The sequence below is a fragment of the Haemaphysalis longicornis genome, unplaced genomic scaffold (assembly GCF_048455015.1).
Source record: "Haemaphysalis longicornis isolate Haplotype H1 unplaced genomic scaffold, Haemaphysalis longicornis Haplotype H1 scaffold_1, whole genome shotgun sequence".
Lineage (NCBI taxonomy): Eukaryota > Metazoa > Arthropoda > Arachnida > Ixodida > Ixodidae > Haemaphysalis > Haemaphysalis longicornis.
The window spans coordinates 381,198,988-381,212,856 of record NW_027526203.1 but is presented as its reverse complement, the minus strand read 5'-3'; the positions used below and the strand labels follow the sequence as shown (position 1 = coordinate 381,212,856).

The 13,869-nt window shown below is 44.7% G+C and overlaps 1 protein-coding gene across 1 annotated transcript in view; it reads right to left on the bottom strand.

Annotated features, from left to right (window-relative positions):
• Positions 1-10,257, bottom strand: part of Aos1 (SUMO1 activating enzyme subunit 1) — a 33,908-nt gene extending 23,651 nt beyond the window's left edge. Inside the window, exons 1-4 of the mRNA XM_077686508.1 lie at positions 10,051-10,257; positions 9,752-9,863; positions 6,643-6,702; positions 4,761-5,020 (exon numbers count right to left, since the gene is read on the bottom strand). Coding sequence (XP_077542634.1) covers positions 4,761-5,020; positions 6,643-6,702; positions 9,752-9,863; positions 10,051-10,148 — 530 coding nt within the window. The 5' untranslated portion in view covers positions 10,149-10,257. The remainder of the gene's footprint in view (positions 1-4,760; positions 5,021-6,642; positions 6,703-9,751; positions 9,864-10,050) is intronic.
• Between the last annotated feature and the right edge of the window lie 3,612 nt (positions 10,258-13,869).

Genomic DNA, 13,869 nt, shown 5'->3' with positions numbered 1-13,869 from the left:
TTGCGTAGCTCCCAATCAAGAAGCACTGCAGATGTTGAGTCCTGCAAGCGTAATGAATAGCCTGAGCACACAGCAGAAGAAGCTGTGCGCTCTGGCTATTCATCAGGCTTGTGAACTCAACATCTACGATTCATCTTCCACAAACAAGGAAAGGAAAAAAAGCTTGTAGAATCAGTTGTAAAAAACTGTAAATACAGTCATGAAGCAAACAAAGTTTCATAAATTCCGGGGCCAAACACTAATTAGAATGAATCTTTTGAAACATGCTGTAGCGCTCTTTTCAGCTTACTTTAGTCGTACGCTGCCCACATTGAACTGGGGTCTGATTAGTAAGTGAAAACATGGTTCCCTGCTTATAAGAGACATCTCGTATAAGAGACAGAAACTGCTCCCCGGTACGTGTCTCTTATAAAGGGGTTCAACTGACTCGCGCGTTCACCCACATGCACCTCTTGACTACAACTTGTACCTCAACACAAAACATTGCGTCGACACTGAAACTAGAACAAATCCTTCCACCTGGGGTAAAGTGTCCTATCTTACAACATTTGCTATCAGAGGTTTGCCTTTTTTAAAAAAGCATATGCTCCGCAAGAGTTACCAAATACATTCATTTTACGTTTGCCCGACGTTGCTTCTGTGCCACTTCGGCAAAACGCTTCGACAAGCTCCAGCAATCCTGCTTCCCCATGCATTTGTGATTTGTGATGTCACGAACTGCAGTGTAAAAAAGTGTATCGTAAATACACAACTGCTGCTGCTGGCACTCTAATCTACCGATACAGGCCAACTTGCTTTTACGCTTCAGTGTCCTTCTAACGACTTCTTAGCACCCTTGCACATGCTTGCTTTCGGTCTCTGCAAAATGTTACGCACGTATCTCGTCTGTGTTTACGCTGCACGCTGTAAACCGCGAATCTTGTTTTGCACACTGCTGCTACCCTGCGTATGCCAGTTTCCTCTTACATTTCTTGCTCCCTCTATCACTCTCCCTCCCTTGCTGCTAGACAGTCCATATAAAATACAGTGAAATTGGGACAACATGCTTTCAGGAGTCTTGCATTTCAAACACCTGGCCCTCTATCATTTTTTTTCCCTAAACTACTGCAAGGACTGCATCAACAGGACTTTGCTAAACATCACACATCACATAAATAATGAAAATTTATTTTCAATACACTGCTGCATTTTTAACCACTAATTCAAAGCACTATATATTTAGAAACTTCTGGCTACTAAGCAGCCCTTGGTATCGAGCTTGAAGGAACTGAGATGGATAATTTGAACCAAGAGATCGAATAACAATTAAAATGCATAAACATTTATCACAGCCAAGAAACTATCCCTGGTTAAACAAGCTATAATTCCTCCAAGACGCCTGTGTTTGTGCTCCTGAGAAGATGTCAGGATTCACTTGGGGCCACAATTACAGTGTGTCAAAGATAACAAATTTACTGGAATGCGCTAAATATAGAACCAAGTGTACAAATACACTTCCATAGGAGCGTGTCACAATAAAAAGACTCAACTGCTCATGTTTAAGTGCGAACATTTTTAAACCTTCACCCCGAACTCAACTATGACTGTTTTTTATATAAACCAGGAAATATTCGAGCGCTAGACGTTATAACCAGAGACCGGGACTTTAGGCAAAATGCCTATTTTTTCTTTGAGTCTGTATGATGCCAATCATACATGAACTAAGGGAACGGGAGCATTTTAAACAATAGAGTATTGTGCCTGTAAGTGCCTATTTTGACTATATGGGCCTTTAACTTTTTCGCTACCGCAGGAAAATTGACCAATTTTTAGGGGTCCAAGAAAACATTTTTTTCCTGTTAAAAAAATTGGTTAGGCACTAATTACAGGAACACAAAACGCAGATTATTTAACAGCCTTTCCAATAACACTAGTTTTTTAAATGTTTTTATATATCATAGTTGTGAAAAAAATATCAAAATCAAATTTTTGTCAAGTTGTCGAAAAAAATGATAAAAATGGAGTTGTGTATATCACACCACCGGTAGTAGAAAAAAATGAGAATATACATTTTATAGGGAAACATTTCAAAAACACGCCCTAGAAAAAATGTCGACTTGCGCGAAACAGTTTGTCAGATATAGAAAAAAAATGTCAGCACGCATGGTGCTCATGTCATGCGGTGAAGCCCAACCTCCAATTCAAAATGTGCAATTTCAAGTGGTTTCCTGGAATAAATCTGGCGGTTTGACATTATCAGAGGCACCAATTTGCCCCACATAACATAAAAACATCTTGTCAATGACTGACTTTGCATTTATAGCGAGCACAATATTTGGGACAAGCAGGCGATGCGGAAAAAAACATGCATGAAGTTAAAAACGGAACGCCGTGGTGATGCTTGTTGACGTTCATGGTCAGTTATCTCTCAAGACATAAAGCTGAGCTTTATTATCATCTTCTTACTCGAAATTGTAGCCTTGCTCGCAAAAATGAGGTACGATGCCCTAGAATTGTGCCCTGCGATCTTTGGCCGAGTAGCAGTTGCGCGATGAAAAAGATCAGCACAATGAGCCTCCTCTATTGCAGCGCCATTTAAGTTTTCAAATGAAACTGTACAAAAACGTATCGGAGACTCCGTCCGAATAGACAGTTCAACTAAGCAGCAACATTAGACACCCGGATATACCCTCGCATGGAAACGAAACTGGAAGGCGAACAGCTGGCAGTGTACGGCCGGTTTGAAGCGCTGTCCTCGGCGGAACAGTTATCTGGCGACTGGGTGTGATCTTTTGACTTGCATTTGAAGTTCTTATCGCAGAAATCGGGTTAAGGTGGGGGGAAATCAGGAGCGGTGTGCTTTGTTCAAGGATCAGTCGCGGACGCTCCAGGCCCCTTGGCAGGTAGCCTTGAAGTTGGGTAACTGCGTAGTAGCACTAAATATGAATTTCGCGATGCAGAAACGAAACCGAAACTGTTGTAAACTGTTCAGTAATGGTCCTGGGGTAAGTAGAACTATACTCGGTTACAACTCAAGAACGGCACCACCTCATGTAGTGTATTACTCCGCCAAAGTGCCAGACGCGTGACGTCAGTGCGCGCGCGCTTTGAAAGGGGTTTGCTATGAATGCGTGATATCGTCTGCCTTGTCTCACGGAGTTTGTTTGACGTCAGTGGAGTCGTTTATAAGCATATTAAGTCCAAAAAATCACGGGAACGGCTCACGCCATGTTCAAAATATTCCCAGTAACGCCCTACTTGCGCCGCGTGGAGAAACATCCGGCTACGGTGATAAGGCACAGCGGCAACTTCCGGTGCTGTTCTTAAGTTGTCACCGAGTATACCACAGAACTTAGAACAACGTGCGCAAAGACGATAAAACTGCCTAAAATCATAAAGTAGCTTTGCAACCAGGCACTGCTTGACATTTTCAGCCGATTTCTGGGATTATTACTGTCAGAGCACGAACCTGACCTGACGCCCCTTTTCCATACCCAGGTGATTCAAAAGCGTGTCAAAAATCACGTTTCCGTTGCAAATATGAAAGCGAAACTGGTTTTGAAAGGCCATTTTCTGATCTAACTCCGAACAGCTTTACTTGTTCGAGCAACGCCTGGAACGCTATGAAAAGGCGCTCCCAAAGTATCGATCAAATTGATCGATTTTGAATAGGCGCGGTAGCAAAAGAGTTAAGACTTTTTGTGTTTATATATGCCTTTTTTTGTTTTTTTGAGTTGATAATCTGCAAGGACTGCTCTCGCTGCAGAAGAAGGTCATCCTGCTCTGTCAATGAATAGATGCCTACAGTTCAGATCTTTCTTCGAGGAGCAGTTGTGTCTTCAAGCAGCAGTTACCGATTGTGCCTCTTCCACCAGAGGCCGTTGTTACCCCCTAAAAAGGCTGCTGATGGCGAGAAACTACTACAAAAGCACTCGCCGGTGGTATTAGGAGCTTTACAGCCAATAAAAGCGCTGCATCCCAAATTATTTACACCATGCTACACTTGAACATGACTTGGCGCATTCGTGTGCTCATTTCACACTTTTAGCAGACAGCATTTCCGCAGCTGAGAGCTTCGGTGCCACTCTGGCTAAGAATGCTGAGATCATTTCGAGGGTTCAGGATAGGTCCGCCACGATCCCTAACGAAGCGGTTGCTGATAGAGCCATTCCTGCGTGACATTCTGCCATTCTGTCTGACATAAAATTCCTCAATTCCCTGCGCTAGAGTAACTGCTGAAGGTTCTAAGCAGCAAGCATTCTGATCTTCCAGATGTACTTCAGGACGCTCCATGACCTGATTCCAAGCATGCTCCCGTAACTTCAGCAGACGTTGAGCGTTGTTTTTTCGCACAAAATTATCGACTGGAAGGAAGTACAACTTCAAGCAGCAAATCATTGAGATTGGTCTGATTTGCCATCGCTTCTAAGCCTTTCTTTTGTTGTCTAATCACCCTGCATTTCACGTAAATCTAAATATTTCAATTCTTGTGTGGCTTATTTTCATGAAGAAAATAAAACTACTTTCCAATTCACAACACTTCTCTGCTGATTTTTAATGCAAGTCAAAAATTGGTAGTAAAATAAGCTGCTGAAGTAAATAGAAATTGAACCTATATGTGCCCAACGACAGCATTTAGTGCCTATATTTGCCTAAATGGCCTTTTATAGGTGCCTAAAACAGTAATTGGTCTCTAGTTATAACTGTGTATATGCCGTCAGTATGTAATGCAGTAAGTTGTACTAAATGTCCTGCCCAGTTCTCGAAGCAGGCCCACTTACTGCGCATAGGTGTGCTCGATGAGATCACTGAAAAAGAAGCCAAAGTAGCCCCACACATGGCCGCAGTAGAACTTGACTCCCAGGTTGCGGCACTGTGAGTTTAGCTGGATGAGGGCTTCAGTGGGGAGGCTCTCAGTGCAGCAGACTATGTCAAACTTGCGAAAGTAATCATCGTCCTTGTCAGACAACTGGCCCTCTTCCGATTCAACTTCCACCATCGGGTTCAGGTTTTGTGCGTACGCTTTGGAACTGTGGGCTCTCTGCGATGGAAGACAAAGACGGGCAATCAGGGCAGACCACAGCAAAACGTGATGATCCAGTGCACGGGCTACAGGCCCAATTATAAATACCTGTTGAACAGAGTTGCCAGCACTGTCTAATTACCTTAACAGATTGAAGTTTAGAGTGCACAGGCCATGTTCTAAGTTTTTCTGGCCAATTCACGTGAACTTTTCAAGATGAAAATGTGCTCAAAGGCGTCGCTTCCCTTGCACCATCCTCCCTGTCAATTTACTGATGTCAGTTATGGCGAGAAACACTAGCAAGCGTGCTGCACTAAGTTTAGTGGAATGCTGACATCTGTAACCTGTACAACCTACGGGTGAACAGACGAAAACCTAAGAACAGCCATAAAAAGGGTGAAAATCAAAATTTTGAAGGCTGAGAGCACGAAAACACATTGCAAGTCACTGTGATGTCCCTACGGTAGTTGGTGCAGCAGTGAAGAATGGCGCGTGGTATTTTTTCTTTCTTATGTTACTCATTAAAGAATAACTAGGCCATAGTCTTCCCCGCAATAGTTAAATAGTGATGCAGTCCCAAATAAGACTTCAACAAATTCACTCCAGCCTCCCTTGAAGCTGGCACTAGAGAGGTAAAAAAGAAGGGGGTTTAGGCAGTTACAGATAAGGCTGGTCAGTTGTGAAAGGGATGAATATCATTTTATAAGGTCATTATATAAAAATATAACTGTATTTGGCCCCAATACTTGCAAGAGCAGACATGCACGGATGGGCTACATTTGGGCATGCGGTCAGGTTTCCGTTAAAATGCACTCATTCATTACAAATGTCTCGTGCAACACAAAGGTATTTCCGCCCGTTCTCAAATTTGACCGTATATTACATTAACTTTTTGATTCAAATAATTTTGGCTGTAATCTTCAACAAGCCAAGGTAGCATGGAACATTGGACAACAAGCAAGGCATGAAAAAAAGGCTCAGCTACATTTTTATTTACAACAACAACAAAAAAAAACTGAAAAATAAAATTTTCAATTCCCAATTTCAGGTGGACGCCAAATTTTCCCTCGCAGAAACTTACTCCACCTTGGGAATTTCTCCTAAACCTGTTGATTAATTCCCAACATGATAAGCATTCCACCAAGAAAACCAAAAGACCTTGCAAGACGCTTAGAGCCCCATGGCAAGTTTCAAATTGTGAACAGAAGCACCAAATCTTTGTTACAAGAACTGCGGACAAGTCAGTTTGCAGAAGATGTGCATGTGCAGTTGATTATAAAAGTAGTTTTGACTACTCTCGTTCTTACATGAAAATGCCATCCAAATTGGAGCTTTACCCACCCAAGCTACACCCGGGCTATTATGAGGCACACAGTAGTGGATGACCACATAATAGTTTAGACAACCTAAGGACCTTTAACGTGCACTGAATGCTTGGCACACAGGTGTTTTTGTATTTCATGCCCCTAAACAACCTGTTGGGGCCAGGAACCAAACCCATGGTGCCACGCTCAGCTGCACAACGCCATGGTAACTGGGCCACTATGGCAAATTAAAACTTCTATTCAAGGCCAGGGAAGCACGTGCTCATATTACCAAGACCCAAGAATACGGCTTAAAAGGAAGAGAGAACAACTTACATTCTTGCCGATGGCAGTTCTTTCGATCATGAATTGAGTTGAGAAATCATTCTCTGTGACCTGCACAAGATAGTGAGCAGACTTTTTACAGCAGACGGACCGATACTAATGCATAAAGACAAGGCCACACTCAGAAAGTTTTGACAGGAAGATCTGTCTTCTTGGAACACAGTATGCCCTCTTTTATGGCTGGCAAGTTGGGCTAGTTGGTTCATAGTGACCATATCGAACAGGCAGCGCAAAAAAGGACGGGACAAAAGAAGAATTAACGGCGACGCAGCGCTGAATGATCGATATGGTCACTCTTTTATGGTGCTGCCTCAGCCACTACTGCTATTCTCTCTGGAGGGCATCAAAGCAGCATCTTTGGCCCCGTTCTGCTTACGCCTTGTATTGATAGCATGACAAATAGCTTGGCATTTGTGCTTATCTTGTATGCTGTACTGAAACTGTATTGGCTTCCACAATAACATGTACCATTGTTTCCGCTGGACCAAGCAGCACTATTTCACCATCAATATTTTATCTTCTCAAATTACTTTGAACAGCTCTTGTGGCATTAAATGTGAGCTTCCTTCTCGGGTGCTCTTCTTTACGCAAACTAATGCGTGATGTGTGTGACCACTAATAGGACAGCGAGTTTATTTCGTTGAAAGGCTCTCCAGTCCCATTTCACCAGAGCTCAGCACCACTCAGCCTACACGCTGTACTGATGCAGCACACTTGGACATAGACAGTCCTTGTACGCTGCCATTCCCAGCAGCAGCATTTTTTATACCACTTCCTAGCAACATCTGAAGTATAAAATAATACCAGATGCCACATGTCAGCTGCCCACTATAGACGTACCGTCACCCACGCGCCTGTATTGGGTGCAGAAAGGGTTTGCTCTGAGCTGGAAGGGCTACACCTTCTGCTAATACGGGGTTTGTGTCTCAGCACGCAGCTTGTGTCTCAGCACGCACAGTCACTAGTAAGTCTGCCAGGTCCTTTTTCAGCTGGCTCATCATACTTGGTTCACACTGCATTTGCGACAAGAAGCGCTGCAGGCGTGAATGGGCTGCAGAACACAGGGTTCGTACAGGCTTGAAAAGCAAAAATTCAAGGGTTTTCAAGGACTTTCAAGGACCAGAAAACACATTTTCAAGGTCCCCATCTAACGTTTTATATGGGATTATTTATAACTTTTCCAACACAATGCAAAAGTTTTTTATTGCACAATACCTAAGCACATTAGTGCACATTTAGATAGTTGCTAACGGGTTCCTAAATGCTTCCCCAACTTTATTTTTTTATTTCATGGCTGGTATTTAGAGGTTTTTCTTTTTCCTTTGTGTTTGCTGAGGCTGTTTGATTTTAAAACTTAGTTAATGTTGCCTGCATCTCCTCCTTTGTCAGCAAGAGTATCAGCTAAAATTAAATCCGCAAGTGTTGCTGCAAGGCAGGATGAACAATGTACACGTCCACCATTTGCACGAAAAAGCAAACGCAGATGGAGCGTATGAGGCATAGGAAACATGCAAGGAGCATGCGTCCACAGACTATATGGAAGATGCAAGATAGATAACAGAAGCTGGCTTTCACTGGATTGTATCGTGACATGGATTGGATTGACAAGTGTCTGCTCCCACCAAACTTGTAATTTCACGCAATACACTGAAACTTGATTGTTACGATGTTTCTTTACATTTGTTAGCACCTAAAATCCACGACAAACACTTTGAATTCTTGTGAAAAGACAGGGCCATTGATTCTCTCCGGAAAAATCAAGGGTTTTCAAGGACCGTTTAAAAATTCCAGGACTTTCCAGGCCTTGAAATTGACACTTCTAAATTCAAGGGTTTTCAAGGTTTTCAAGTACCTGTGCGAACCCTGAGAACAGAAGCAACGGGCTGCTGTGACAGTCTGCCGTCTATGAATTCTCAAACCAAATGTTAACCAAATTTTATCAGCAGATGTCATCCTTGTAGTCAGGAGCACACAGTTCCCACACTTTATACAAATCTGTGGAAGCCCGTACTGGGCCCACTTAAACCAGCACATGGGTCATATGGTGCCAATCCTTAACCCTTTGCCTACTGTAGACGAGCTGAGCTCGTCCCCACAGGTTGTTAAGCTCCCACCGAAGACGAGCTATGCCCGTCCACGCTAAGGCAAGCACTTGCGCGCTACTGCAGTCAAGCTAACCTGAAATATGTTAGTTTATTTATCATGTTAGTCATGTTTATCATGTAGTTTATCACGTTAGTTTATTTTGAACCACTTTTATCCATCATACACTTGTTTTGCACCGGTTTTATCTATTATACACTTGTCTTGTGAAAAACCCTGACGGCGATTTTTTCATGACACTGAGGCCGTGCGGTGCAGCCATTTTCAAGCAATCTCTCTTACACAATTAAAGAAATAAAGGAACGTTATTTTATTGAAATAATGGCGCCGTGTGAAGCTATCTTATTGCAATCTTTTTTTAGACAGTTAGAGAAATGAAAGAACATTATTTCATCAAAAAAATGGCGCTGTTTTATCTAGAAAAATAAGCTCTACAAAGTAAGCGATAAGTATTGTTTGCTAAATTTGGTACTTTTTTTTTTTCACGCTACGGAAAGGGTTAAAAAACCTTGCTGTGGTTACTACCTGAAGCTGCGTTTCGTATCGGCTCCAGCTGCGGGTAGTAACTGCAGCCTGAAGCACACAATGACGCTTGCAAGAGTACAACCCAAAGCATATAAGCTCCTCTATGTAATGCTTTGGCGAAATAAATGATGACATCCCCATGTACTAATTCACACAGTGTCTGGTTGGACTCAACTTTACCCAAACCCCTTCGGCATATTCTGAACATGCACTGGATTCTGACATATGCACAATAACCCTTGTACGGGCTATGTTCGATTAATGCAACACTTCCAGGACTGGGCGATACTAAAGTAAGGCAGATACAGCACCATACAAACTATTATTGCTACTATTATCATTCTCATTGTCATCATCCTCAAGAAGGCCAGTCTAAGGATGATGTAGAAGGGGCAGAAAGGAAATTAAACAACCAAACAACGCCGTCTCAAATCTGATTATAGCGCTGCATATGACACGGTGACGAACGTACGGTTCTGTGATCCAGAAGCGTTATGGACTTGATTCCGGCAAGAACCAAGTTTTTCGCGACCTCCGCTCCCAGGCCGTTCAATCCGGCCAGCAGAACCCTTGTAGCCCGCAGCCTGCAATAAAAAGCATGTTCGCAAGTTGTTCCCCTTACTCATAGAGGAATACACTAATTTGGAATCATTATAATTGCTCTCTTTTTTGCGCTGAAATACAGAAGACAACGCCTCATACCAAATAACGCGACAATTTTGGCTGTTAGTCCGCGTAACGACACGAGTTCATACTAGGCACTTCAGTTACCGTTTCTGGGACTCCAGTCCCCAAAGACGAATTTGTCGGTCGTAGAGACTTGTCTCCTCCTCCGACAGTTCGTGAACAGCAACCGGGACCTCTGCCATGACTTAACTGTTCAACCTTTTTGAAAACTCCACGAATTTGCCGGCGAAAATGCACATGGGCAGCGCGAGCAAAACGCGAAACGCGTTCTTGTGAAGTGGTGACGATGATGCTGAACTGCCAAACGTAACAAGAAGCATTTTTAACTCAGTTTTTAAGATTTACACTAGTAAAAACTTCTGGTTAAAAAGCTTAGGACGAAATTGAAATCTATTAGCTTATCTGCGCAGCGGTCTGCTGTCAGATCCCGATTACTAATTGGCGCCGGCTTTAAAAGTCGTGTATGTACCTCGTTTAAAACAGTTTAAAATGCCAATGAACGTGGAGCACGTTTCGCCAGTTACGAACTTTGTAGAAAATACAACCTTACGATGATGAATAAAAGAGTTCCGATGACACCTAAGCCCTCCCCACGGCCTGACTCGACGCTTCCTTTGAAGGAGCGGCAGGGAGAGAGAGTCGAGTCCAATGAGTGGGGTGCTGTCACCCGCCAACGGCTATGGGGAAAGACTGGAAGAACTCAGGGAAGCCAGGGCACTGTACCCGCCCCCTCACAAAGAGCTAAACGCAATGGAAGCCACCTCCTGGAGACAGATACAAAAAATGCTTATCCGAACCGCTACAGGTATAGATAGCCTCATGTATACCCTGGAAAATTCCGCTCAGATTGTCCAACCGGCAGCAGCACTCCCACACTATATACGACATCACCTGTGAGTGGAACAGCAATTGCCGTGCAAACACAACACCAGAGAAAAAACTTGAGCTATCATGGGAGACAGCCCTGGCCAGCTCGAGCCTGGAAGACTATGTCTATCTGGTCAACCTGGCCCGGGAGAAGGCCAGACTCAGTAGAGTCCTGGACTTGGGACCCCACCCATTAGCGACATCAAAAGTCTTGTTTTGCAATAAAAGTTAGTTCCTTTATTCCTAGCCAATGAGCCACCGCGGAGAATGAAGTTGTTGTTTGTAACTTCTTGCCAATGAAAGCTTTCATCAACAATTTAAAAAGCCAGGGACCCCGAGCTGCGTACGCTATCAAGCTGTCATAGCCAAGCAACACTAAAATCGCCTTTGTGGGTTACGCTTCCGACACCAGTAAAATGTAAGCCCCATTCGTACTGCCACATCAAACTCATTTGAAAGGTGTGACAACGAAATTAGCTGGTTTAAACTATCGCACCTTTATTCGTTTTGCGGTCTTATACGGCTCTGTTTTTTCTTTGGGCACTTCTTGCCCTCAAGGTTTACACATCCTATTTGTTATGCCAGGTTGATGACCTTCTTGATTTGGCCCTGATGATCAGCTGCGTGATCATTGTGCCATTATTATATCTGTGTGACTCTCACCTGCCTAAGTTACATTTTGTTAAGCTTTATGTATTATTAATTCTGTATGTACAATTCCAGTTGCTTAGTTGGCTTCCTGGCATATCCACTCTCCTAACAAAAAAAAAAAAAGAAGAAAACTCGGGGAATGCTTAAAACTTCTTAGAATGTAGGCGAAAGCCTCGTTGCACCTCCTGTTAGTCTGCTATAGAAGTTTCGTTGAACAGCACCCTCAAAAGCTCGTTCCGATCGCAATCAATCGTCATTTGCCGGCGCGAGCTGCATCGCCCCTTTATCAGGGCTAACCTGCTACCCTTTTCCCGCACTGCTGTTTCCCTTTCCTGGCTCACGCTCCTCGGCCCGCGCACTTCTTTTACTGCCGCGCGACCCCAGGCTCACGCTCCTCGGCTCGTGCAGCTTCAACATTTTTTGGACAACCTATTTTCTGAACCTCACACCCGCGTGTTTGAAACACAGATTTAAGGCTTTCCCCTTAAAATTATTTTCTTGGATGAGCCCCAACCCATAGCCTCCTGTATATGACGCCTTGTGCCTGCTCAGTGCCAGAAATTCCGCCGTTCTATCTGGTGGCGCCCTAATCCCAGGTTCTCCTGTGTTGGCGAGGGCATGGTCAGCATTTGTATACACACCTGGAAACAATGAGTGGTTAAAAAAAAAAAGTTGTCAAGACCCTTTACAAACCAAAAATACGTGTTGTATAAAGGTGGTTATGGTTCTAGCACTGACGGGCAACTCCTGCAGAAAAAGAGGATGGAGTAGTAGTTGAGAAAGAAGAAGCAGCTTGCTTGGAACGGTGGCCTCCGGATGCATCGTCGCGTGCACAAAAGGCGAGCTACAGTCGCTGCTTGATCGGAGTTGGGTTTAGCCAAGTATCGGGTGTCTGATTTATTGGGTTTACGTTTACGTTCATCTGTATGAACGCATAGGCTTTTGCCATGTCTATTTTTTCTCCCGGCCAGGGGTCTTCTCCCTGGTCGGCTAGTCTCTCGGCGCAGGACTTACCCCTGGACGCCTTCCTGAGGAATGGTGTGACGGCCGTTCCTGTGGCTATGGTCCCTACCAATGGCGGAGCGATCCGGCTTAAAAATTTCAAAACTATTCAGAGGGACATGCAAGGGGCGAGTGAGCACTTCATGAACGTGAAGGAGGTGAGACCATACGGGAAGGGCGGAATCGTCTGCAAATCTTCGGATAAGGCCTGCTTAATCGATCTTCTGAAGTGCTCAACCTTCGCATCGTTCCCGGTGAGTCCTTTTGTCCCCTCCCACCTTGCCTGCACAAAAGGAATAGTCCGAGGTGTAGACACGGAGATTTCGCCCAGCGAGCTCCTTGAGCAGTTTCGGGATGCCGGAGTAATCTCGGTGTACCGTTGCTCCCGTGTAGTGGAGAGTACCACTATTCCAACAGAATCGGTGATCGCAACCTTCGCGGGTACATCGTGCCCATCGGAAATCAAAGTCTGGCCTCTCATCTACAGTGCAGAATTGTTGTCCCCCCGACCTCGTCAATGCCGGAACTGCTGGCGCTTCGGACACAGCGCAGGGTCATGCAAGTCAGCATCGCGCTGCTGCAATTGCGGGGGCGAGCATTTGGCTAGCCAATGTACCGCAGACGACTTCTCCTGTTGCCTTTGTGGAGCGTCTCACACCGCTGATTATTCCAACTGCCCGGCCCGCTCTTCTGAAATCAGTATCCTTGAAGTTCTTGAAAAGCGCCGTTGCTCTCGCAAGGAGGTGGTAGCGATAGTTAAAGAGAGAACGCATGGATATGCAGGTGCTGCTGCCCGCCAGGCACCATCCAACGAGGCTTCCCTTGCAAAAGCGATAGCGCTTGCTCTCAAAGAAGTGCTACCGGAGGTTTCACGGAATATGGTTGCGTCTGTAACGGAGCAGGTGTCCAATCTTTTGGCAGCGCAAACACATCAAATTGCGCAGGCACTCTCTCTGCCCGTGGCTCCCTTCCGGCAGCAGGGTTGCTTGCAATCCTCATCTCCGCCTCCCAGGGATCAAGAGCCCCAGGATTCATCGGTGCGAGCTGTCGATCTGGCAAGGAATCCTTCCTCAGCGAGCGCTCTCCAGAATGTGACTTCGAAGGAGACAGTAGGCCCAAACACTACTCCGATGGCAACTGTCCAGGTTTCGGCACCTTCTATTTCTGTGACTTCCCAAGGTCAGCCTTCCTCTTCATATCTCTGCCCATTCAATGAGACCGAAATGGAACTTGACATTTCCACTGAGTCGCCAAGGCGTCCTGACGTTAAGCAAGCTACTCCATCCACTTCGCAACAACCAACTTCCTCCCCAGAGTCGCGATCCAAGAAACCTAAAAAGGGCCAAGGGAACATTAAACTGAAAGAAAGCATCTTGGAGGCAG